General features: G+C 38.6%; 1 protein-coding gene and 2 long non-coding RNA genes across 6 annotated transcripts in view; 2 read left to right on the top strand and 1 right to left on the bottom strand.

Annotated features, from left to right (window-relative positions):
* Positions 1-27,312, bottom strand: part of LOC134540501 (phospholipid phosphatase homolog 1.2 homolog) — a 154,003-nt gene that overhangs the window by 1,865 nt on the left and 124,826 nt on the right. For 3 of the 4 annotated variants that reach the window (XM_063383324.1, XM_063383323.1, XM_063383322.1), the window contains exons 3-6: positions 6,666-6,820; positions 3,977-4,200; positions 2,814-2,937; positions 612-788 (exon numbers count right to left, since the gene is read on the bottom strand). In XM_063383324.1, the coding sequence (XP_063239394.1) occupies positions 612-788; positions 2,814-2,937; positions 3,977-4,200; positions 6,666-6,820 (680 nt within the window). Of the gene's footprint in view, positions 1-611; positions 789-2,813; positions 2,938-3,976; positions 4,201-6,665; positions 6,821-6,906; positions 7,115-27,312 lie in introns of those variants that run through there. The other variant, XM_063383325.1, reaches the window with a different exon arrangement.
* Positions 2,776-4,085, top strand: LOC134540502 (uncharacterized). The gene is made up of 3 exons (XR_010076448.1): positions 2,776-2,997; positions 3,641-3,729; positions 3,958-4,085. It is a non-coding gene; the product is annotated as an uncharacterized LOC134540502 (long non-coding RNA).
* On the top strand, positions 16,497-19,417 carry LOC134539958 (uncharacterized). Its single transcript, XR_010076372.1, has 2 exons — positions 16,497-17,140; positions 17,785-19,417. It is a non-coding gene; the product is annotated as an uncharacterized LOC134539958 (long non-coding RNA).

Here is a 27,312-nt window from a genome sequence, read left to right as displayed (position 1 = left end):
ACTTTTTCTCTTGTTATCAAGTTTAAATAATTTTGTGCTTTATCTTTGAATGAAATGTAACTGAACCGGGAAGCCTACACCTCACGTAGTTTCGGTTGCCTGCAAGAATTTCCAAAGATTTCTGAAGTTTTGCGTTTTGGTATTAACGCCACTTCAGTCGCTAAATCAGAAGTTTCCAATGAAAACAAGCATGTTGTGACTAACCTAACCTAACCCAACCCTTCGATTTTTTAAATTTCAATTTTTGAGAGAAATCCGAAGTTGCACGAACGTGGTAGGGAACCGAAACTACGTGAGGCTTCCCAACTAAACCTTTATGAAAATTTTTTTTTCTCCCAAATTTATAAGCTTACATATTGAAGGCTCGTGAAAATCATAACAGTTTTGCAGATTATGTTTAGAAATACCTGTTCTCAGCACAAGAAGAGTTTGAATATGTTTGGAAAGTGATTCCAATCTTTTGATTCCCTTTGTTTTAAAATAACACTCTTTACGGCATTCTTCATGCACATCATTCCCGACAGAACAGAAATAGTTCGGTAGTGCTGGTAGCCATAACGAACTAAGACTTTCCAGTGACACTACACACAGGCAGCGCGAGGCGGACTCACGGTGAAGACGGCGCCGAAGACGCCCATGACGCCGCCGGCCAGCACGTCCCACCAGTGGTGGCGGTGGTCGGTGATGCGCGAGAAGGAGCACAGCATGGCCCACACCAGGCACACGCAGTGCAGCCACGGCAGCAGCAGGCACGGCCCCGGGCGCGGCACCCGGCGCTGCAGGAAGCTCTGCAGACACACGCACACGTCACTCAGATTCAGTTAAACTAGTGGGTTTGCCTGCTTTGCTTTCAACAGTGGCTTCAAGACTACCAATACCATTCCGGATTTGTTATTTGCCGGATTATTGAACGACAATGTAGTTTTAACGCGTTATGCCCGAGATAAATTAATACAGAGTACAGTCATCATTTTAACAAGCTTTACAGTTAAAATAAAAAAAAATCTTGTGACATGTTCCTGCAATTTGCACCTTTAAAAAAAATACACATGCCAAAATCCACTTAAAAAAAATCTGAACGTGAGCGGCTCTCAATTAGTGCCCGATTACAGAATTTTGCAAAAAAACAGAAGGCAGAATTAATAAGAACTGACTGGACAAGCTTAACCAAGAGTGACAGAAAAAATGAAATCACTTTTATAATTTAATTTCACAGTATGTACACATCTTCAACTACCTGCAGTTTACGACCAGCGATAAACTTCCAGGAACTATGAGCAAGCATCATTTAAACACTGTAGAAGACACGGAGAGAAATTACCTGCAGTGATACATATCACTATTGTATTTGGGAGAAACTGATGCAAGATAAATGCAATTAATTGTAAAACAACTAAATGTGCAGAAAAAAAATAAATGCAGAGTTATAAAACACTACTTACAATCTTCTCTTGAAAAGAAATGTAAGTGCAAGAAGCAGTGTCTGCAAAATTACAGTATTTTTTTTATCTATTAAAAAAATCATGTTTCAGTATGTTAAGAACACCTTCTCTAACTTATCAGTTAAAAAAAGTATGAATATAACACACTCAAACTTGCAGCAAACAAATCAAATTTTCACCAAACCAACAATTTCTGTCGCTACCAAACCATTTTTGAATTGTTAATAATGTAAGATGTGGCAAGGAAACCAATGAGACTATCACAAACCTACACGCTTCATTCGTGTAGGTTTGAAAAAACAATAAAATATGGAGTGTAGTTGTTGTGGTTTTTTTATAATTTTTTTTATTAAAAAAAGAACTCACCAACCCCCTCCCTCACCAACTTAAACATATACATTTTTTGTTCCACAAAAAGGTTGCTGCCTGTTCCTAGCCAACACAAACACGTCTTGCCACGCCCTAGCTGCCTGTTTGCCTTACGGTGACCTTGAGCTGACGACTGGCAGAAAATAAACTGTTTTTGCAGCGGCGACCTTCACATATTTGGCACTCTAGCTGTAAACAGCTCCACCAGTCTGCAGCACTCTCTTAGCCTGACCACTTGGCGAAGCAGCGGGAGGGAATAAGGAGATGTCAATAGTGTACCTATCATAGGCAACTTCAATGCCACACAAATTTCCCTCCCAAGTTTAGGATTTTCTCTACCCACAAAATCATTTTTATCCGCCCCTGCTTTCTATTTTGTACCCTTTATATTTTGTACTTTTTTAATATTAATGTTATCATTTTATTTGTGACTCAAGATCAAAGTTCCAATTCTAGGCACTATCAGAAACAAACTCGAGATTCAGATATGAGAAACAATAGACTAGACACATCACTAATTTGATAAAAAATGATTCCCTTCACAACATTGTATGAAGCCTACACTCCAAGAACACGTATTAACCAAATACTTCCAAGTCTGAAAACAAAAAACTAATATATTTTTATTTGTCTAATCAAGTTTGAAAAGTTAGTGTGATCAGGCAAAATACTACATGCATTCGATTGTGCTTCAAATTAAAACAATTGTCTGTATCCCTTAAGTTTGATCACCTGCAGATTATTTACGATTAAAAGAAAGCCATCTTACAGATTTTGTTTTTTTCGCAGGTAAGTCATAGTCAATTTCCATATTTTTTTTATATTCCAGGGGATTAAGATAGATAATTTTTCAATCACTGGAGTTCTCCGTAATTTTTCTGTCTGCTGGAACCCAGTTGCTGCCGACTTGGCAGCGGCCATGTTTGCTCCCGATCGCACGCAGCTGCGGGCAGTAGCAAGTGACTGCAGGGGACATCAAGGGGGGCCGAGCCCTCCGCTCACCATCATGAAGAGCGCCATGTAGACGGAGGTGGCGGTGTGGCCCGACGGGAAGGAGCGGCTCGAGTCCTGCACCCACCAGAAGCTCATCTCCTTGTTGGTGCACTCGTAGTCCGCGATGTAGCGCCTGCGACAGAGCCAGCCACCCGTCACGACCACGCCACTCAACGTTTTGTATTTCCTTTAGGTAAGGGCCAAACAAATCCTCAAATACAATCAAATCTTTTAGGTTTTAGAAAAAATATCTGAGGAATAATATTTGAAAAAAAAATCTGAGGTAGAGAAATTAAGAAAGCCAAACACTAGCACCAGTGTAGTTGACAAGGACTACATTATCTCTACAGAAGCTATCATAGAATATTTGCTGCCAGCTTCAATTACTCTAGGAATGTTTTAATATTTCAGGAATTGTGCTCAATGATTGTACGAAGGAATGTGGCTGAAACAGCAACCTGAATAATTTTATGCAGCTGGTATTGGGGCAACTAATAACACTATTGGATGAGACCATAAATATTGGTGAAGATTATGTTGAGAAATAAATTATCACTATAAAGTTATTTTTTAATAATGTTTAGTGACTTAAGTAATAATTATCCCTCGTAAAATAAATGTTTGCACAGGGTGTCCTTACAACCAATAACTAATAACATTTTCCAAGACTTTTCCCTAAATTTTCATGACCACAAATTCAAATTTTCCATTATTTAAATAAATTATTATAATTTATCAATTTTACAGTTTTTTTGAAAGAAATAAAGAAAATTCAGTTTTCAAAATATGGCTAGCCTAGTTCTAACAGAACCTTGAAAATGCCTTTTTTTTTACAGTGTGTATGACTGCAACAAAACAGCATGTTGCAAACCATTGGTGCAGGAACAATTTGTTATGAGGGATGTATGCTCAAACTGGCACACAGGTGAGAATTATAAACCTTCAGGATATTGGTATTGCTATTTTAGTAGCAAAGTACTAAGATCTTCAGTAATATTACACATTCCTATGCACTGATATTTTGGTGTTAAACATTGCCAATTTTCTGTGTGCCAAAAAAAAAAAAAAGTAATACTTTCACAGTCTGGATGGATCCAGATTGAAGCATGAAATTATCACCCTAAATTAGCTTCACTGGGGTATTTCCCTGCAGGGGGAGGGGCGAGACCCACCCGGAGGTGCAGTTGACGGCGGCGTCTGGCCGGCAGGTGTCGAGGAAGTGGGGCCGCGGCTCGCCCACCAGGATCTTGGCCACGTCTATGAGCATGAGCAGCACCACCAGGCCCACCAGGTACTCCCAGAACCAGGCGAGGCTGCGCCGCATGCCCGCGAGGGCGCGCCGCCACCGGCCCGCCAGGCCGTCCAGCACCGTGCCGCTCCACTCCACCAGCCACAGCTGCCACACAAGGCGCACGTCTCCGTCAAACCCCGCGTTCCAAAACAAGACAACTGCACGCGTCACCAGAGACCGGAAAAAAATTACGTGAGATGATAGGCCGAAATACAAATCGTCTGTGGCAGATCCAGGATTTTTGTTTGGGAGGGGCTCGACCCAGCTGAGGCTAGGCTTTATCAAGGCAAACACTAAAACAATAGTGGACCAAGATGCTTTTGGAGGGGGCTTGAGACCCTTAGCCCCCCCCCCCCCCCCCCCCCCCCCCCGTCTGGATCCGCTACTGCAAAACGTTATACCTCGGTGCTGCCTCTGCTATTAACTCGCAACTCACCCTGGCTGACTCTGGGCCAATGAGAAACACCCAACCAAAAGCTTTATCGAATCACAGGCTGCTACGCTGGAACGTCTCACAAGACAGCAGCCAATCAGTGAGTGGCATTTGATCGAGTGTACGTATAGAACTATGGAGTTTGTCCTACAGGTCGTCGAACCCACGAATTATTCCGGTCCCTACGTGTTACCATAGCCATAGCTGCAAAAGTAATATGCACATACTGCATAACTGAAATCTATTAACAGACTTGAATTTTTGTCCTATTAGGGTAAACTTGCACATTAAAAAAAATCTTGAAATTCGACTTCCCCTCCTAGTGGCTGGAGCCATGGGCATAATCTTTGGGGGCCAGGAGTACTCGCACCCCTATAGAATCAAAAAATCCCCTCTCCGACTCTCTCAATGGCCTGCTTGCTCTTGCAAAATCATAACTGCGAAAAGGGAATGATAAACATTATCCTGCAGGCACCCACCCCCCTAGGAATCCTACAGATTTTCGCTCATGGCCCAATCCTGATTTTATAAAAAAAAATTTGTAAACCATAAATCACACAAAAATACAAAAACTCAATGCTCTTTTGCACACCATGATATTTTTTTTCACCCCTTTTATTTTAGGGCTATTACAGTAAATTTTAACACAATACCATCCTTTCATTTGTTGTTGTCACAATATTTTCAACAGATGTTCACTAAATCTAATATAATGGGTGTAAAATTCACACGAGTGATGCTATTTTCAAACACTTGTGAGCCTTATTCAGACCTGCCAACACTCACGATTTTGGTGTGAGGCTCACGATTTTAAGGTCCATCTCACGCCCTCACGCCAAAATAGTATTTCCTCACGATTTTTCGGGGCCCCAAGATTCTGTTTGTAAAAGTTACAAAACAAGTTTTACGAAAGCTTACAGTAACGAGTTTCCATCAATACTCGAGTCACGTAAAGGAAGCAATTTTGAGTTTTGTAGCGTGTGCCGTGCTGATTTTTCTATCTCGCATAGTGGAAGAGGAGACATTGTGAAACATGTCACTACAAACAAACACAACTAACACGTGAAGTGTATTGCTTCCAATAAAAAAATTAATTTTGCTGTGAACAGTGATAATAGTGTTACACGAGCAGAATGTTATTTTACATCATTTTTAGTTGCAGCCCTGCATGATCACTACACGACAGCGCTAAATTATGTTCAACTAAATTAAATCTGCAACCTATAATTTGTTGAAATAAATTTTGAAGCAGAGATCATGTAACATATGTACAGGTATGTCACTTAAATTTTAAGATTCTCACTTGTTTTTTATATCTAACCTGTATTTATGGGCCTGAAAATTTTTATCGAGGACCTCATGATTTTTTAAATTTGAATGTTGGCAGGTCTGCTTATTACACCCATTATATTATACGTAGTGAATAACTGTAGAAACAAATGCAAGGGATGTTTTTTTGTAAAAATGTATATTAACATAACAGCCCTTAAATAATAGAAATGAAGAGAGAATAGAAAAATCAACATGGTGTGTGAGACATAGCCTTAATAGCCTACTTATTCAGATCCTTTCAAGTCATCTACATATAACACTCGACTTTTAAGACATTAACGAGTAGCTTTTACAATTAAAAGTCTCTATAGGTCCAAAGATTCATGTGTGTAGCATTAGTCTATCCCACTGGTCTTGTGGTATGATTTTGAATTTGTATGATTACTGTACAAGTACAAAATGTTTCCACGAATATTTGTTCAACTACAACGGACAGGTCTTGTCCTGTAGCAAATGTCCTGTCGTAGTCGCTGAACGCTTGTAGTTCCTACCTGTGGATGGTGCCTATAGCAGGCGGGGCTTTTGCTGCATGTAGTGTCTACCTACTTCCTGTGGCTTCTTTGTCATTAGTGTAATAGTTTGCATTCGTTTCGTAGTTTGTTGAGTGTTTTAAGTTGTGCCCACCTCAAAAGTTTCCCAATTGTTGGTGGGCATGTCACAAATATATAAATAAATGATTATTGTTAAACAGTAAGTTTTACATATCCCAAATATCTACAAATGCAAATTTCAAAATGTTATTAGAAAATTCTGTTTTCCATAATCTATTGACTTTCCAAATAAACACTGGAGAATGAATACTCACTCCAATCAGGGGCAGCAAAATAGACAGCACAATCAGTGTTGTCGTAGAGATTGTCTCGCCGCTTAACTTGTGCGAAATCTTCGGATCGTCGCAGTAGAAACCCAGTTTAACGGAAGGTATGACGCCATACTCTCCAGCCGCAAGAACTGACAGCACTGAAAAAACATATTCAATTATATTTTATTTTAAAATATCGGGATCGTGGGGAAATAAGCACAAAAACATCACATTAACAACTCACATATCCCAACTCTGCTCCTGCCTTTCATCTTAACAAACATTACAATTCAACTTATAATTTGGAAATAGAACACAACCAACTGCTTCAATATCAACGACTCAACTGATTTTGCGTTGTCTCTTTCAAGTGAAAGGAACGAAAATGTATTGCGCAACAATCAACCTAAACATAATAGATAAAAAAAAAGAGCCCCAGACAACCAAATAAGAAATGCGCATGCGCACTGAGTGGAATGGCTCTCTTCGCCATCTCCTATTGGTTGAGGGGCGTGGCGTGTGGTGACGTCAGTACAGCACACGTGATGATCACAACACGCCAGTCGTACCAATCCCACCAGGGATTACGAAAGTATCCAGATGGAGCATTAGCAGACAAAAAGTGAAGCTATTTTTCCCAAATTGTTTTTCGGATTTTCACATATGAATATGGCGGACGTTTGTTTATGTATCAGCTGTTCTAGCCTGTTTTGATTAACGACTGTAGTTAAGCTGTTCGGAAAAAAAAAGATAAAAATATAAGTTGTATTGTAATGATTGTTAATTTATATAAAACGTCTGAAATGAACCTTTATAATATTGCTATGAGTTGAAATAAAACACAGACTAGACCAAACTTAACATTAATCTTAAATAATATTAATGATGTACTAACTTGTGCAAATATATTTTTATACTCCAATGAGGTTATAGTTAACGTTATAGTTGCGTGTATGAAAGAATGTATTCATATGATACGGCTAAACGACATAAAAATACATTTAAGTATTTCTGCTTTATGTAGACTATCACGCAATTTCTGTTCTAGAAAAACAACTTTCTGAAGTTCATTAATTTCGCATGAACACATCAGCTCTATGAAAACTTTGAAATGTGTTCACGCGCAGTAATTTTTTTTTTTCGAATGAATATTAAATTTTGATTAAACAGATGACTATGGTTGTATATGTGTGGTACATATTAAATGACCAGGGGCATAAAAAACATGTTCACAATAACGCGAAATTTTGCTGCAACACAGTGTCCTTCGCGACTCGTTCGAGCGACTGACACGCCCACGTGACTGTCCAATCAAACCACGAGAGGAAGGAGGCGCGTTCGCGCATGCGCAGACAGGAAGTGCGCAGCTGGTCAGTGCGTCATGGGCACGGCCATGGTCACAAGCAGTGTTGCCAGACGTACCCAAAAATCTAGTACGTGTATCAGAATTTAAAACAGTTTCTTTTTGTAATTCCTGGTACGCAAAAAATATCAAATATAATTTTCAAATAAAATTTATAGTAAATGATTGCTTAAAAAATAGTTTTTTTAGGCTTATTAATGATGATAGCGAAAAAAAATAACGCTCATTAAGACTGCAATATGGTATGCCCGCGCCAACGGTTTATTCCTTGTGATTGGCGGCCGTCTGCAGAAACTATTGCCTTATTTGACCGAGCCACTCAGGACGCGTTTGCTTCCGCACTGAATGACTGTGATTGGTATTTCTTACAGTAGACATGTACCTGAAAGAAACTCACCCAATCACGAAACACAGACGGTGCCACAGTGTTTTAACTCTCAGCTGGCCTAGAAATCATTTCGCGAAAATTACATGCCCTTAATTATAGTACGTTAATTTGTGAGGCTATAACTTCCGGCCAACTTTTGTCAGAACTTATAAGCTATATTTTCGTCAAACTCACATATATATATATATATATAATTAATATAGATACAGAAAATATATATAATACCTGGTGCCATAATTTCATTTTTGCTAGTCTAGCAACATAGGTCATACTGCAGCAGCTACGTGTAAAGCATTGTCTGTAAGTAGTCTAAATACTACATAGCGAAGCTGATCGTATTTCTGTCATTACATTTTCGTAAAGAGGCGTACTCAGCTATGTATAGAGACCGGAAAAATTCGGTAATTAATTTCGCGATAGGCTAAAATACAAATAGTTATACCTCAGTGCTGCCTCTGCTATTGGCTCACAACTCACTTGGGTGACTCTGGGCCAATGAGAAATGCCCGACCAAAGGTTTATCGAATCACAGGCTGCTACGTTGGGACGTCTCACAAGAGACCAGCCAATGAATGGGTGGCATTTGACCGAGTGTAGGTAGAACTATGGAGTTCATCCTGCAGGTCATTGAACCCGCGAATTTTTCCTGTCCCTAGATGTAGCATTTAGACTGTGCTGATAAAAATGAATTTAATGATTTTCATTGGGGAAAATAAAAAAGTAAATATTTATGTAAGGCAGTTTTCAAGTATGCAAATGAAAGGTTCTAGTACACGTTATTATTTTAACTATGCCTTTACAAAATAAAATAAAAAATTCAGCTGTAAACTTGTTCGGTTATCGTATATTACAACAGCACACACAAACCCCACTCACAGATGTCAATGAATTTGTTTTCGTCTCTGTTGTAGTTTATCGCCTACGTAGCTACTATTTGATTTATAATATATATTTTTTTTAAATTGCGATTACCGTGTTGAATACGATGAGTCTGAACGTGATTGGTGTTGTGATTACGGCGTAAGTGGTAAAGACTCCACCGCGTCTACGGTTGACCTTCAAACAAGGCGCCAGACACAACGGTTCGTGAAACCCCGCGGCGCGGGCGTGATGCCAACTGCGCGCCGAAAAAACAGGTTCGCGAGACGGTGACGTCATCGGGCTGTTGTTGGTAAACAAGCCGCTCACGAGGCTTTCGGCCGTGCCACGCAAACAAGCACCACGTCTTGTTGACTGGGTGTTTGCCTGAGCGGTCACTCACGTGTCTGGCGCGGGGGCGATAATGATAACGATTACTATATAGAACCATGCCTCCGTTCCGGGCTTTGACGAATATTCGGGTGTCTATGATAAGACGAAACACACACCCATCTCGTAACGGGCCCATCACGGGCGAGAAAGAAAGCATCCACTGTCACCCTAGATACTTAAACCTAGTTTATCTCAAACCGTTCAGTTGTGTGTTGATTTTTTTAACACTACCAACAAACATTGTAACAATGACAATAAGTACAAGAAAATCGTAAGAAATACGCGAGACAGGTGATGTCAGCGAACCTGGCGGTGTGGAGAGTAACTATTTTTTTTACAGTGTTTTAAGTGCGTGAGTAATGGCATCTAGCGACGTGGAGAGAAAACAGCTAGAAAGAGATGAAGTAGCATAATTGTCTCGCGCATCGCCAATGATAATTGGCCAGTTTCCCATATTGTCGGTTTGCGATATTTCCTACCAATTATTATCTATTGGCAGTATTATCTCAGTTGCAGTCATTCTGACATATAAGATAGTTAAATGCTAAACACGAATTATTTATTTCACAGGTGAAACTATTTGTAGCATGTCCGTCACTATAAATAACAAGGCATTCCATGAAATTATAATCTATGTTCTAAACAGTTTTTTTAAAATAATTTATAGCTTCCTTCGGTTCTCCTCTCACACAGATCCTGGCTACGCCCATAACCGGAGGTATGTACCCGATTCCCAAATTGTCATTTGCAAAAAACGTGTTATTTTTTATACGAACACTGACCACAGCATGAAGTTGCAATACGTAGGCCATCAAATTTGGGACACGTAGCACAAACACGCCACAGATCACAAGTGCATTGTTTAACAAAAAATTCATACCTTGAAACGTAGCATGGTGACGTAAAGGGACACGTTTTCCGAGAGGGTCCTCGTTCGTATTCCTAGCCCGATCGTGCTTCTCTTGTTTTCTGTGGTTTCCCGCAATCACTCCATACTGAACCATGGCCCATCCCTTTGCTAACATACGTGATAAAGGCGGCACTAGATGAACCAGCGCGCGTCGCACTTGTGTGTTGTATATTTATTCATGTAGCTGCTTCCACGCCCCATGAAACTATGCCAACATTAAAATTTTAGGCCCATTCTACAATGACATGGAAACGGGGTCAGATCACGTAAATTGGGAATAATTTCGCGATACGGAGTGTTTACAATGGTGTGCATGCGGTTAAAGTAAAATATTTTGCGGGTCTGTGATTAGTTTCCGTTTTTTACGTTTCCGTGTCAATGTGGAACACTGCCATAATGGCTTAGGCATTCGACATCATATATATATATATATATATATATATATATATATATATATATATATATATATATATATATAAAACCAAAACCACTACTTTATTAAAATTTAATTCTACATCTCCTGCTGCCTTATTGGCCGTACATACAAATATTGTAAACATCAAACATGTAAGAAATACGCGAGGCAAGTGATGCCAGCGAACCTGGCGGTGTGGAATGTAAATACGTTCTAAGTGCGTAAAAATTGGTTTACAGTAGTGACATCTAGCGGCATGAAGTGTAAAATAGCTTTAAAATAATGCAGTAAATTGTCTCACGCTTCGCCAATGCTAATTGGAACAGTTTCCTATAGTGTCCTATCACAAAATTTGGTACAGGTGAACGTCTCTGTCACAAGTTAAAAACTTCCGACACAGAGGCACAGATAGCAGCACACTAGTACCAAATAGTTCAACCGCCTGCCGACAGAGCGCATAACCTTGTCCCTTGGCGCGCAGTGTCGGCACCAGACAGCAATACCAACTACACCACCACCACCACCACGGTCAATAACGCTTTTGAAAGTTTGAAACTAAACTGAATTCGTAGTGAATATGGAACTAATATAAACAGTTTCCCTCTAAAAACGTGACGTTTGTAAACAGAAAAGTTTTCGAAACACTTCACTTCAAATTTAAGGGGTGGAAACGCAAACCGAAACATAAGATGAAAGTTGACCGATGCGTGCTTGCGATTTTGCGTTTTGCTTAGTTTATTACCGCGTAAGAAAACGTCGTAATTTATAATTATACACCTTGCATTTCTTGCGTGGTTTATCGTTGTCAAAACGTTACCGAACTTCCACCCTCCTTTTATATCTGGATAGCAAAGCATTTATTTTCTTGTTTTTCTTTTTTTCTGTTATCATGTATGCTAACCAGACAACTAAAGTTTAAAAAAGTACGCAGTAATTTTATGGGAAAGAGTGAGACCGAAAAAAAAGGGGTAAAGGGGTAGAACATCTTTTCCAGCTGTTTGTTTTAGAATTATTTCTTTTTGGTGGTGTGAATGATATAATTTTTTTTTTAGATCTTAGGATTTCAGAGAAAAAAAATTTTTGAGGGGGGGGGGGGGGGAGGCTTCTGGGTTGCAACCGCGTCCTTGGCGAATAATTCACCGACGTTTCGGTCGACATTGCAGTCGCCATCATCAGGAAGCAGTTACCTACTGGTATCGAGTCGGTGAATTATTCGCCAAGGACGCGGCTACAACCCAGAAGTAAGCTACTTCAGACGATGGCCGTGAAAGCCTGCGAACATTATTGACGTTGCAGCGTGTTTTGAGTTGAACAAATGTGAGGGGGGTTTTGCAAGTCGGGACTCAAACCCACAAAGTGCTGATGGTAGATTAAAAATAATAATAATAATAATAATAATAATAATAATAATAATAATAATAATAATAATAGGGAGTAAATAAAAGAATGAGATTCGAGAACATGGGTTTGAATCCCAGTGGAAGCAGTTACAGTTGTGCTGCCTGCGAGGCGCTCTGTGTTTCATAGGTTAATTGCCGATTTCAGTTCATATTCGTGGTGTGGACTGATTGTGAGTTGTTATGATGTACGTTAGCTGATAAGCGAATTCTGTTAAGGTAAAAACGGATGATTGTTATGACGGTTCGTTCGCAATCAAACCAGCGAAGGTAGTGTGTCATTTTGGGTGAGGCAAGGTGAGCTGTTACAACTCCTGCAATGTTAGCCGCGCGAGAAGCTACGTCGACCGTATGCCAGTGTGTTAGTGTCAACAGTAACGTAAGTTTTCTTTTGAAGTGAAACATCTTAGCTCTCGGTATACGGCATTTGGCAGGAGTAATTTCGTGAATGCTGAGTGAGTCAAGGAACGGAAATGTGTAACAACGGCGCTGCCATTCGCGGATGGCGCAAACCAAAGTGCACAAAGCCAAAGGGAAACTTTCTAAAATTAAGTGTTCAATGAATTTTAAAGAGATTTTAACAATAATTTTTTTGGCAAAAATAAGTCCAAAGTTTTTTTTATTATTTTTTATTTTTTAAGCTTTCCTCGGAGCCGTTTCATTATATAGTTTAAAATTTCTGTCTGAAAATGTACTGATTCGATACTCGTATTAGCTGCCCCGGCAGCGAATTCTAACGGCGGGCGCGGAAACTACATGTGATCCGCGTCCGGAAATGTAGCTGAAAACACGATTTGCGTATATTGATCACCTCCGGAATTATTAAAAATAATTCTTACGTTGAATTTCGTGCCTGAGTTTCGTATCAATCAGATTTTTTTGTAACATGAGAACACACGAACTTGCTCGTTGCCAAGGTTAGGTGTTATCTCTGAAGTCACGTTGTGTTTTTTTTTTTTACTTGACGTCTAATAAATCGATGAACGCCGGTTGCACGCACGAAAAAGTGTCCCGTTACGCATATTGTCCTGTTACACACATTTTCCCGTTACGCACATTGTCCCGTTACGCACATTGTCCCGTTACGCTCATTGTACGCTTGCGCCGCATCTATCTCTCTTCCACTCGATTGGAACAACCATCGATTTGACTTTTTCGAGGCACATTAAACTTGAAACACTCCCATTCGTTTTACTACTTTTGCTATCATCGTCCTATCCTTAACAGAATAACACAGATTGGAAGAAGTTAAATAGCAAACAATGTATAAAAGTTAAAGTTAAAATAATCTCTTCGTTAAAGTAATAAACATATTTGAATTAATGAGTGCAAATAAAAGTAAATTTATCAATTAAAATGTATATTTCATTTCACTCCTTTGTATCCATACAAAATAGTGATAATTCAATAAAAATGATTCAATTTTATTCATAAAAGTATGCAATCATGTCATCAATGTTTTGTTATGAAGTTGTCACGTTAAACTATCGTCCGTACACCGACTTTACAGACAATCAATTTTTGTTGTTGTTGTTGCTGTTGTAACAAGTGCCTCCCCCCTCCTCTAAAAAGAACAATAATTCCAGTTATATGGCAGTGTTCGCAACGTATGACGCCTCGCGGCGAAAGCAAAGCTCGCTGGAGCTCGCACGTGTGTGTACACGCGCAGATGTGTGCCGCGCGCGAAGCAGGAAGCGTAGTTCAAGGTCACATCTCTCCTGTTTGGCGGCGGGCATCGCGGGCATTATGGGCATTATTGCCACATCAGGACGAGGGGGGCTGGGGGGCCGCTAAATGATCGCTTCGCCGGCGTATTGGCAACACCCGAGGTGGGTGGAGTGCGCGCACCAGCTGCGCAGCGATAAATCTGCGGCCCAACACGTCGAAACAACATATACCGCGTTTATACTAAAATTTCATTCCGGATTGAACCTGGAGTGGAGTGAGGAATCTAGATTGTAATTTTACTTAAAACGCTTTGTCGTGGACTGAAGTTGGAGTGAAGTGAGATAATCCACTCCACTTGTTGAGGTGGACTGGACTGAAGAATCCGGATTGAGATTTTACTTTAAACACGGGCTGGAGTGAAAAGAAAACACGCATAGGTAGTGTGTTTCTAAATGTGTGTGGATCCCTCGGGGGCACTGCCTTTGAATATATATACTGTATAGAAGTCGCGAGTGGATAGGATTTACTCTACGTTTTTCAGAAGCGTATGATGAGCAGCTTGGGAACTTCACCGCTGCAGTGCGCTGCCGTAACGCCCTGTATCGTCTTAGTTGTTATTTACACGTTAGGGCGCAGCACTGTCGCCCGCTGTCATTCCCCGCATCCCCCACCCATCATTCACTGCAGCTCACGGTCCTTTCAACAGGAGGGGGAAGGGGTGTTTGAAGAGTTCGACACTTGTCCGCTAGGGACCACCACAAGTCGATGCCCTAGAGATGGTGGCGGTGAATTAACCAACTACCTCAAAACCGTATTAGAAATTTTAACCTGGGCTGGCGACTTCTATACAGTATATATATTCAAAGCTTCCGGCCCGACTAGTCACCCCGCCTGGTCACGCCTCCCAGACACCCTGTCACTGCCACTGCCAGCTGGCGGCCCGAGACGTCACAACACGCACGGGGAAACATGTACTGCACCTTTGGAAACCAGTCTGTAATACTACAACAAATACATCGAAACTTAGCACAACACACGGCCATTGTTATTTTTTTTCCCATAAAAATTAAATCCTTTTTTTTCCGAGATAATACTGAGTATTTCTTTACGAAAATTGGCACGTATTTTTTTTTTATGTTTCATTCAAACAAAATATTTTGAAACCATGGAAGTAAAAAAGAAAAACCGAATATTCAACAATTTGGCCTTATTGTGTTAAGAAATCTTTTAACAAAGAAATATCAGATAAACAGTCGAGTGTGCGTATGTAGAATAAGCCAGCGGACACTGTTATAAATCCATGATTTAAAAAAATTAGATATTGTGTTTATGGTCGTAAATCATGTTTGAAGTGTAACGGACTCCCCTGGAAAGCCGCGCCAGCTGGGCTACGGAGACCAGACAGTCGCCGAGTGGTAGCCGACGGCCTCGGTGGTGGTGGGAGGTCGCCGTGGATAGTGACGCTGGTGTGTGTGTGTGAGTGTGTGAGTGTGGGCGGCAGACCAGGTAGGGCAGGTGTGACAGCCCAGACGAGCCAGCCAGGAGAGGTTAGCAGCGGGGGAGCGAGTCATCCCGAATGTCCGCGCCGTGCGGTCACCGAGACGGCGGTCGACTCTTGTCGACTAGCTGCGTGGCACCGGGGCTGCAGTGAAGAAGCTGAACCGCTGGAAGGCTGAAAGGTTTGGAAAGTTTGGAAGGCTGGAGGGTTTGGATGGCTATAATGTTGGATGGCTGGAAAGTTTGGAAAGTTTGGATGGCTGGAGGGCTGTAAGGTTGAAAGGCTGGAGGACTGGAGGGCTGGAAGGTTGGATGGCTGGAAGGTTTGGAAAGGCTGGAGAGCTGGAGGGTTTGGAGGGCTGGAATGTTGGATGGCTGGAAGGTTGAAAGGCGGGAGGGCTGGATTGCTGGAATGTTAGATGGCTGGAAGGTTTGGAAAGTTTGGATGGCTGGAGGGTTTGGAGGGCTATAATGTTGGATGGCTGGAAGGTTGAAAGGCTAGAGGGCTGGATTGCTGGAATGTTAGATGGCTGGAAGGTTTGGAAAGTTTGGATGGCTGGAGGGTTTGGAGGGCTGGAATGTTGGATGGCTGGAAGGTTGAAAGGCTGGAGGGCTGGATTGCTGGAATGTTAGATGGCTGGAAGGTTGAAAGGCGGGAGGGCTGGATTGCTGGAATGTTAGATGGCTGGAAGGTTTGGAAAGTTTGGATGGCTGGAGGGTTTGGAGGGCTGGAATGTTGGATGGCTGGAAGGTTGAAAGGCTAGAGGGCTGGATTGCTGGAATGTTAGATGGCTGGAAGGTTTGGAAAGTTTGTACGGCTGGAGGGCTGGAGGGCTGGAAGGTTGGAAGGCTGGAAGGTTAGGAAAGTTTGGAGGGCTGGAAGGTTGGAAGGCTGGAGGGTTGGAATGTTGGAGGGCTGGAGGGCTGGAGGGCTGGTGGAAGGAATTCCTCGGGTGGACGGAGGGTGGATGGTCGCCGCGCCGCGGAGTAAATCACGGCGCAGCGCCGGACAGTCGTAAACGTCGCGACTGTGCGCGCCCTGCTCGCTCGCGCGACCCTGCCAGTCCGCGGCAGGGGGTGGCAACTCTAATAGGCCATTATGTACCCAGATACTATTTTTAATCTGCACAACAGATAGCGCTAGTAGATTGACCTAGTTCTTTTGTAAATTCATAGGTAGCGTTAGTGTTCATAATCAAATGTCAATTGAATGTTTATAAGAAACTAAATTTATGCAATAAATACTAATAATGCAATAAATATAGTGTAATATTAATTTATTTTGATTTCAAAAACAGTTGATTTGTAAAAATTGTTTTTTTTTTGCAGTAATATTCGTTTACAGATTGATTTGAGCATTATAGTCGCTCTTTTTTTTTTCGGTTTGTAGTAGATTTTGGTCGAGTGAAAGATGGATTTTACAATGGAGTTTGATTTATCATTTTGAATTATTTTCCTATATGATTGTGAATTAAGAAGCCGATGAAGATGCCTGTGAATACACATCAATGTTTTGTGTCTTCGTGCAGGAACAGTATTACTGTTAATCCTGATGTGACAACATTCAGATTTCCATGAAGCCGAAGCAAGTGAGTACTGATGTTTATATTAAAAAAATTACAATAAGTGGTTTAACATGTTAAGGGTTAGGCATTTATGTTAAGGCTTATTATACAGGATTTATAGAGCGATATTATCGAGACCTGAATTTGCGCACATAATAATTTTGTAATTACGTAGTATAATCATTTATTTATTTTTAATAACCCACACACACACATATATATACACATACATATATATATATATATACATACACACACATATGTATACACATATATATACATATACCCATTTGGGGATAGTATGGGCTTAGTAAAATTACCATAAATCAGTAATTTAAATGTAATGATTTGTGATATGAACCCTAAAAATCGTTTTGTGTTACTGAATTTATATTATTTATACAATATGTGATTCAATGAAAATTAATATATCGTAATTAAGAGAAACCCACCAAATTTATTACACTCTACAGCACTTTAATAATAAAACATTACCTCTGAAATATATACGTTCATTGAGTGGTAATGCTAAACTAAATACACATAATTAAATACATGTATGTTTATACCTTATATTTATAGTATGCTACATGCTAGCTAATAATCTGGAAATACTGATTTAAGTATGTACTAGCTCACACTATAAAATTTTTTTGTTTTGTTTCCAGGTTATTGAAGTGGATTGCTGCAATTGGCTATGACCTTGATGCCAGTAATGCTGAAACATTTAAAACTAAATATGTATGTTCCGAACATTTTGATATTGGAGCTTTCACTACATGTGACTGCATCAAATTGAATCGTGGTGCTGCTACAACATATTTTAATTCTGTGGACAGTGAAGTATGGATCTATTGTTATAATTTATTATGTCTAGAATGCTGCCAAATATAGGTGAAATGTTTATGTTACATAACATAACTTGTAAGATTTACTTGTGCAGATATATATTTTCACCTGCCTCTAAGGTCCTTTGTTATTCACAGGTAGCATTTACATGTGATGAAGCAGTATTTAACATTATTGGTCAACATGCAGTCCATCATTACAACCTTTGTACAGGCGCATACAAACATATATGTGTGGGGTATTTCACACTTTTTATTTGATGTTAAAGATTGGTATGGTGACCGGGATACTTTTTTTTATTAAACCTCCTACACAGTTCTCTACTGTTTCCCTTATCTGTTGCCTTAACATTTTTTTCCGATCAGTCCAATTCCTTGAATCACATTGCAAAAAAAGTCACAATACATGGGATTGGGCCACTCTCTTCAAAGAATTGTAATTCGAGTTTAAACATAGCAAGGCTGACCATAAATTGTAGAGGAAAATTTAAAATGTTGATCTTCAACATATTTATAACCTATGATCATGTGATGTATATACAGCTAGTTAGAAAGTAAGTTGTAGTATAGTATGCAATTGAACCTTCAATAAGTTCTACATCCACACTTAAAAACTTATTTTACTTGATGTTTTATGTTCAATAACTATTCAGTATAAAGGTTTTTTTTTACATTATAAACTACAAAAGTATTCCGATTTGTAAATGTAATGAAATTCCACTGAGCCCTCTACCTTTTTTTTAACTACCATTTCTGCCGTGTGGCCTTTTTTTTCTTACTTTTGTGTTCATTATAAGTTACAACCACTCATTTGATTTATTGTGTTAAATTAAATGATATTTAAAATTGGATGTCACTTCATAAGAACATTCAGGATTACCTGTATTCACAGCGCACAATTATACAAAAGTTTTTTATGTATGTAAAAGTGTTTTACGTAAGCCAGTGGACACATACATGTATTGAGTAACATGAGAAAATTGAAATATCTAAAATAAAATTAAAAGGTTACAAGCTTTTATATACATGCAGCTCCCAAAAAAGTCTGCATACTAAAAAATAACACATGCTTTTAAATGAATTCTTACCATCTTATAAACTAGTAGTATTTTGTTATTTGATTTCAAATGAATTGTTTTTGGTTAATTTATTTGACTGTAGGGATTAAATATCATTTGTAGAATAAAGTGTGAAAAGTAGTATTGATCAATTTAACTGTAAGTACTAAATATGTGTTACATTTCTTGTAAGTTAAAATTGTTCAGGTATTATAAATTAGCTGAAAAAAGCAAACTCATGACTAGAATAAATTGTACTGTTAGGTATGTTTCGAAGAAAGACTACCTGTTGCAGTCGTTACCATGTGTATGTACCACATTTTTATTGTCATTATAACTGCCATAATTTTGTACAAATAAATCACTTAATACATAAAATATGGTTATGGAAATTCTCAGTTGAGTTTGTTAATGGATATAGGCCAACAAAAGGGGTATAAATGGGGAAGATTTTTTGAAAAACATTTAAATCACTTCAACTCCCATAACATGAAACATATCACATCTGTTTGAACATATTATAACTTAAAGGAGTATTACCAAAAATTTTGTCTACATACTTGAATATGACCAGCCATAACTGTTAAGGGGTGGGAAAAAACAAGGGTTTGAGGACAAAAAACTCCTAACTATCTTAGTAGGCACACCATAGAATCTGTTCAAATTTGTTGTCAATTTTAAAAAATTTTATAACCACCTGATAACCACCAAGGGTGCTGTGGGTAAAATAATGAGGGGTTAATGGACAAACAAATATTCTTAATTACTCTATTAAGTTAACTATAAAATCTATAACAATTATTGCAATTCTTCTAAAACTTGTATAAAACTTTGATCTGAAACAATTTTTTTAGGATTAACCAGTGCTGCAAGAAGTTGAAAATACCAGTGGGTGGAAATTTAAAAAAATAATAATAAAACTTCTGTACAGTGTACACTATCGCATCCATTCTTATTTATTTAAAACTTTCTAAATATCTTTTGAAACTTTAATGTAACCAAACATTACTGCAATGAGTGAAAATAATATATTCAGAGACAAAAAATGATAACTTTAATTATTGCACTTGCTCTCTGTATGCTGACTGCATTGCTAAAATGCACATAGACCTCCAATTAAATTAATAAAATAAAGTATTCTGCAAAATGTTGATAGCGAAACAATTAAAATTGTGCCAATCTCACCTGTGTACATGAAAATCTATATTATGCTTCAAATAGGCTATTTTATAAACCAGAAAATGAAATTACCTATTTAGGACTTTCCATTACCCTTAGCATTCCTTTACTGCATCTTATTTTTTTGTTCAGTTATAATTAAATTTTGGTATCTTCTTGTTATACGTGGGTAATTGTTCCTTATCACGTACTCAAGTTTAAGCCTTGATCCTGTATGATTGATCCTGTGGTACATGATGCTTGCTGTCTTAATTTAGTACATCAAAGATCCTGGACATAACAAAAATATTACAATAAAAATAATTTTAGGAAGTAAAAAAAAAATTACTTTCAGATTTTTATTTGATGTGATAATACCATCAGAATTCATTGTTACATCACCCCATTATTGTATCCAGGATCTTTCTATGTACTAAATTAAAACAGCAAGCATCATGTACCACAGGATCAATATATTCAGGATCATGCCATTAGGATCAAGGGATAGGCTTGGATACGCTGTGCGGAACATTTACCCACATTGTGTTTAAATATAAATTGTTTCATCTTGTGGGTGAAGAGAAAGAAGGTATCCTCAGTCCAATTCTTTCATCTACTCCATAGTACATATGTTTCTAAGAGCTATACAGTTGGTTTTAGATTTATTTAGCAGTAGTTAGCTTCAAACCAGAAATTATATTAGGTCTTTACAGCATTATTTATACTATTTTCCTTCACAAAAATTTATGAACCATCAGAAAAGTGTGGTGTGCTACCTTGTGTAATGTGAGAAAGCTGGTATACTTGAAACACGAGTGGGCCAAGGAAACTCATTCTGAGAACTATATATGATTTTATTTGTACACTTTAAAGTTGTGTAAGTGAGATACAATTACTAGGTCTTTTACTTTACTTTTGATCTTGAATTAACAACTTTTGAAGAAAATATTTATGATTTATGAGGTCTAAAGGTTTAGACTTAACACAAAAATAATTCATGCTGAATTTTAACTCAAAATTTCAAGGCTTGACTAGTAAACTTTAATATTGTATTTACTGTTGACTTTTTGTAAGTCACAATGTCATTTTTTTAATGTAAATTTTGAATGCAACAATATACAATATTATTCTTAAAAGTGAATTAGATAATAGGGTCATTCAAATATAAACCGGAATATTTTTATACAGATTTATTGGTGATATACGAAAACTACAAGTGGAATGCCTTTTTTTTCTACATAGTTTCCTTAAGCATATATACTTCCTCCCCCCTCCCATTTTTGATCCCTTCATGAAAAGAAGACTGGTGCTCCAGCAGCCAACTGCACATGTACTGTTTGACTGCAGCATTGTCTTCAAATCATTACCCTCCTAATGCCTCTTTCAGTGGACCAAACATACAGCCTGAATATTGCCTTCATTGATGCTGGTTGCCGGATGCAATATGTGGCATCGATTTCCCACTTTCAAAACTTATGGCCCAATGGAACACTTGTGCATGCCTAGGTATCTCCTCCCCATTCTCCCGCCACCGATTCCCCAGCGTACTGCACCACTCAAGTCGCTACTTGAGTCGAAAGAACAAAATTCTGTGGACAGTGAAGGATGGATGTATTGAACTTTAAAAATAGCCTTTTTAGTGTTGTTTCAACCTTGCCATATTATGGTTTACATAGTTGTGTGAGATGCACTATGTACACAAAACTTAGTTTTTTAGTTTATTTAAATTGTGAAATCATCAAATGTTATATTCATGTTCCTTTTTTTTTTCTTGGGTTATGTTTGTAACTTTGACTCTTTTTGTTTATTCATCCCGCTAGGTTAAATGGGTTTTTAATGATTTTCCATTTGAAAAAGAAAAATGTAGTGCCCAAACGTGACTTGAAAGAATTGAGTTACCACCTGATCGTGTCTGTGATAACTAAGGAGAATTTTAATTAGCAGATCTCATTTAGTCCAAAGTTTAAATTTAAAAAAAAAAATGAACAGTTTTTTTAACACAGGATCACTTTCAGCACATTGAAATTGTATCGAGCATCCTGCAAATAAGATTATGAAACAAATTCAAAAGGCTATTATTATTATTAATATTATTATTATACGACGGAAAATAGCCAGTTCGATAGCTCGAAACACGTTGCTAATCGATTTGTATTATACATATCGATTTATATCGTTAACGCACTTTCGATCACGGTATTTCATTTGTAGATTCATAGATGGCAGCGTAATCGGCGATTGTTTGTAGGTACAGAAAAACAGCGTTGAGTTTCCGGTCTTTATGATATATGGTCGTTGGTCCGCGGCGCAGCCTGCGTCACGCTGCCCGTGGCTGTGACTGTGGCCCTACCGAGCTCCTGAAAACTCTACACACAAATCTGACAATACCACCAACAAAATAATTCGAAAACCAAACAGCGAGCAAAAGTAGTTCTAACCCCCCTCACCCTTCCATGAAATGAAGTTTTGCATGTGCTCTCCTGGAGCCAGTGCACTGTTGAGAATCACAGTAAATATACGCGGACTGTACAATGAAGAATGCACCCTAAAAAAGTTTAATTTATGTTTCGTAGTTTCAGACGACAGTGTATATCAGCAGGGAACTTGGTCATCCGAGTTTCCTGTCGCGAGCAGGATACCAAGTGTGTGCAGGAGCGTAGACTAGGTGTGTGTGTGTGTGTGCGCGCGCGTGTGTGTGTGTGATCTGCGACCAGAGGGCTGAATCGACAGACAGGGGTGCTTCCCTTACTTCTGGCACTATATTCATGTAATAAGCGCGGGAAAAAATTACAATAGTGTTTTCCTTGAACAGTAATTTTATTATTATTATTATTATTATTATTATTATTATTATTATTACGTTTAGCTCCGTATTACCCACAGAAAATATTTTCCCGTTCTTTTACAAACGATCCCTTTGGAAACCAGTTGCCAAGAAATGGTTTGCATGTACATCGAATACTCAACAATTGCTATTTATTTTGTTTTATTATCCTAATCAATGTGCGCAGTTAATACTGGAAAACTTTCCACCGAACAGTTTACAAATAACTTGTAACTATTTGAGGTACTGGGGCATAATACAAAGCATTAAATAAATTTATAATTATCTTTAACAAAGATGATCCTGTTGAAATATTGTTTAATGCTATCATGGTTAAGGAATTTTAATAAATATAAAATAAAAAAATAAAATAGCTTTAATAAAGCTTCCGTGGGTTTAAAGTATTTACTGTTGTTTTGTTTTTAAATGTGCATAACTAGTCAGCATTTTGTGTCCACAAATAACCCTTTCACCGAAACTAAGGCTTTATTGAGCTTAAGTCCTTGGTGGCATTCCCTACTAGCCTCGCTCCTGGTAAATTATCAGTAAGAGTAAGCGGTAGAATACATACGGGCACATATCCTCATTTATTTATATACACTTCAAAATACACTTTAAATGTTTGTAAACTCAAGTTCTATCACTAATATTCACAATAAGTATATATATTTAATGATATGAACCAGTACTCAATATCAATAACATTAAAGTATAAGATTTAAAAGCACATACATAATTTTCATTTGTATGTGGCATTTTTTTGTATGTAGTCCTTTTTTTCATCCTGTGAAAATTTTTTGTATGTTGCACGCGCATCGTAAAAATTCACTCATCTTTTTTTCATAACGCGCCGAAAGAAGTATATCGTAAAAAAAAAAAATTTCTTCGTGTGCTTGTTATTGGTCCCCCGGCACTCTGAGACGGTAGAGAAAGGAACCGAAGGTTGAATTTTTTTTTTTTTTTTTTCAGATTTTATTTCAGGTATGACACTTTTCTATCGTTTAATTTTGAAAATTTGCTGTCGGTAAGGTAGAAATCGCACAAAAAAAACATTTTCTGAGGCTATGAAATATGGCCAACCGCCAGTAAAATCACAGCTGTAGTCATTCCCAAAAATAAATTCAACACCAAAAACCACTTACTTCGTAGAAGCCAGTCACTGTAAACTTCAGTGCACTATTAAACCATCAAATTTTCGGATTTTAAGATGGAAAAAAAATTTGTTGTCTGTAAAGTCGGTTTACGGACGATAGTTTAACGTGACGTCTTAACAAAACATTGATGAAATGATTGCATACTTTTATGAATAAAATTGAATCATTTTTATTGAATTATCACTATTTTGTATGGATACAAAGGAGTGAAATGAAATCTACAATTTAATTGATAAATTTACTTTTATTTGCACTCATTAACTCAAATATGTTTATTACTTTAACGAAGAGATTATTTTAACGTAACGGCGTAACGGAACAATGTGCGAAGCGGGACACTTTTTCGTGCGTGAAGCCGGCGTTCATCGATTTATTAGACGTTGTCACGTCAAAAATTTGTTGAACTGTTGAAACCAAAATGGTTTCCTTCGGTCTCCATCTCTACCCCTTGAACCAGTAAGGTTACGCACGCTTCATTATCTCCTCGTAACACACGGGGTTTATCGCTTTAGAAGCAGCTGGGCGGACTTGTACAGCTTTCGTGTCACACCCTGGGGATGTGATCGGCCGAAGATGCATTGCCAGTGGCACGCTGAAGAAAAGAAATAGGACGCGCAGCTCGGAGAAAGCTCTCCGCTCTGTGATTGGATCTACGTGAGCACACAAAAGAACGCGGGTCCGTGATCCTGGGACCTTGCTTCAGAGGCGCGGAGGAATACCAGGTCCTTTTTTCCCCGCTCCGAGGGGAGGCGTAGTCCATCGCTCACGGTCACGTGTTGTGTAGTCCCGTCCAAACCCGTGCAGGGTGTCCACAGTTAGTACTTTCCTACTAGATCTAGTACTTTTAGTGGTCTAGTACATTTACGCTCAGATCTAGTACTTTTTTTCTTTAATATAATAATATTACAGTAACTCCAATATGTTTTATTATTAAGCGTAATTATTTTTTAAAAAACTATGGAATGTATGTGTGTGTCGTGTGATATTTAAGTTAGAGCATTGCAATTGCATTATTTATTACTTCCTAAATTGTTAAAACCATAACAAATTATAATTTAGTACTTTTTTTCAAATCTAGTACTTTTTTCTCGCCTAAGTTGGTACGAAATATTTTCTCCTTGTGGACACCCTGGGCCCGGGCGAGCACACCTGCCCCTCGTGGTCGGGGTATTGTGTGGGCGAGGTGGAGGGGGGGGAGTCGTTGAAGATGGAGCGGGGGAGGTACTCATGGAATGGTTATCACCCCCTTCCACTCCCCAACCCCTGAAGGGCTGTCAACCACGCCCTGAAAACTGCTGCTATTCACACGTGCTTGTTGGATGGTGAGTGGGGCATGTCGCTTCAACCCCCACCCTCCCCTTTCCGCCCTTATTCACAACCAGACCAGACGTGAAAAGACCTAGGGGCTTTGTACAGTCGCTGAAGACGTCGGTAGATACCGCTTCCTTTCTCCTATCAAAAGCCCCAAGGGAGTTATACGCTGCGTTTAATACTCGGTATGTTTCATTTTCTCATTAATATTTGTCAAGAGTCCTCTTCAGCGTTTATCGCTTGGTCACGATTTCCCTCCCCCCCCCCCCCCCCCCCCCCCTTCACCTTTTCCAAACGATCATTTAAAAAAGTTTTTTATTTTTTTTTATTTTGTGAAACACTTGCACAGCTTTTTACGGATACTATACCATCAGTTAGGAAATTTTGAGACGAAACACAGAATGAAATCCATTGTACAGGCGAGAAAAATTAATAAATAAACAACAATTCTGCTCGTGAGACCGACCCTTATCACGTCATCTTGGACTTCGCCTTTTTTCTTCTTCTGTAATACATATTTTAAAGAATTCGTTCTTATTTCTGGCATGACAGGTCTTAAACAACGTATTTATAATGTGAGATTTATTATGATGCAACCTCCGGGAATTTTTTTTTAGATTATTTCCGGAGATCGACATCTGGCGCGATACTCAAAGCACACAAATGTTGACGCCAACAAGGTCCTGTGATATCTCGATCCATTAAATTTAAATAATACATATTTACTTCAATCATGGCTAATATTTTTTTTAAGTTCCAATATGGCGGGGTTTGGTCCCCGTTAATTAAGCGTTAAGTTCACGTTCAGCCAGGTGCAGAACTCCAGGTGTCAAACGCACCATTAACAAAACTGCTAAACATTTGTTAAGTGTGTCTGACTCCGAATAGCATTTAAAGGCACTGCATTTCATGAACCGTTCCGTGGTTTCTTCTAAAACTTTTTCTAACAGTGAAAAAGGCTAAAACAGATGTTTTCACGGACGTTTTTAGGTATGAAAAATTCTATACACAGTACTGTAAGTGGTATAGTGAAGTATGAGAAGCCTTTATTTTTAACATGCCATCATAAAACGATACCGACGCGAAGACTGCACGCCAGACTGTGCCTGGCGCTTAAAGGCGAAGAAGCGTGTGGTGCGCGAACCAATATCGCCCTTAGCGCCCCGCGGTTTTAGAGCAGCAAGAACTCACACATTATCAGAAACCTACAATTTCACGTTTTACGCACCTAAGATCCGTACTTCCGAATTAAAAAAAAAATAATTGGTTGTCTGTAAAGTCGGTTTACGGACGATAGTTTAACGTGACAACGTCATAACAAAACGTTGATGAAATGATTGCATACTTTTATGAATAAAATTTAATCATTTTTATTTTAATAATAAAAGAATAAATACTTGAAATTATACTAGTAATCAGATTTTTAAAATGCAAGAATAATTAACCTTTATTGCCGAAATTGTTGTTGTAATAAGCAATGAAAACCACATTAACTTTTCACTTCACTTTATAAACTGTCGACGAAACAGTTCACGTGTAGATGTAAGTTGTGTGCTGCCGCTGTCTTTCTTCTCCTCGGACGCATAGGCCAATCGAGTGGAAGAGAGATAGATGCGGCGCAAGCGTACAATGAGAGTAACGGGACACAGCGTAACGGAACAATGTGCGTAACGGGACACTTTTTCGTGCTTGCAGCCGGCGTTCATCGATTTATTAGACGTTGTCACGTCAAAAACAGCTTAAAATAACTGCAACCAAAACGAACAACAAATGTTAATGTATTATTGACATCGTGAAAGCAACTGCGATGCATAAATGTTTAAAAATATTACTTTAATTACAT

Source organism: Bacillus rossius, chromosome 16 (genome assembly GCF_032445375.1).
Source record: "Bacillus rossius redtenbacheri isolate Brsri chromosome 16, Brsri_v3, whole genome shotgun sequence".
NCBI classification, from domain to species: domain Eukaryota; kingdom Metazoa; phylum Arthropoda; class Insecta; order Phasmatodea; family Bacillidae; genus Bacillus; species Bacillus rossius.
This window is presented reverse-complemented; position numbering and strand designations above follow the sequence as displayed.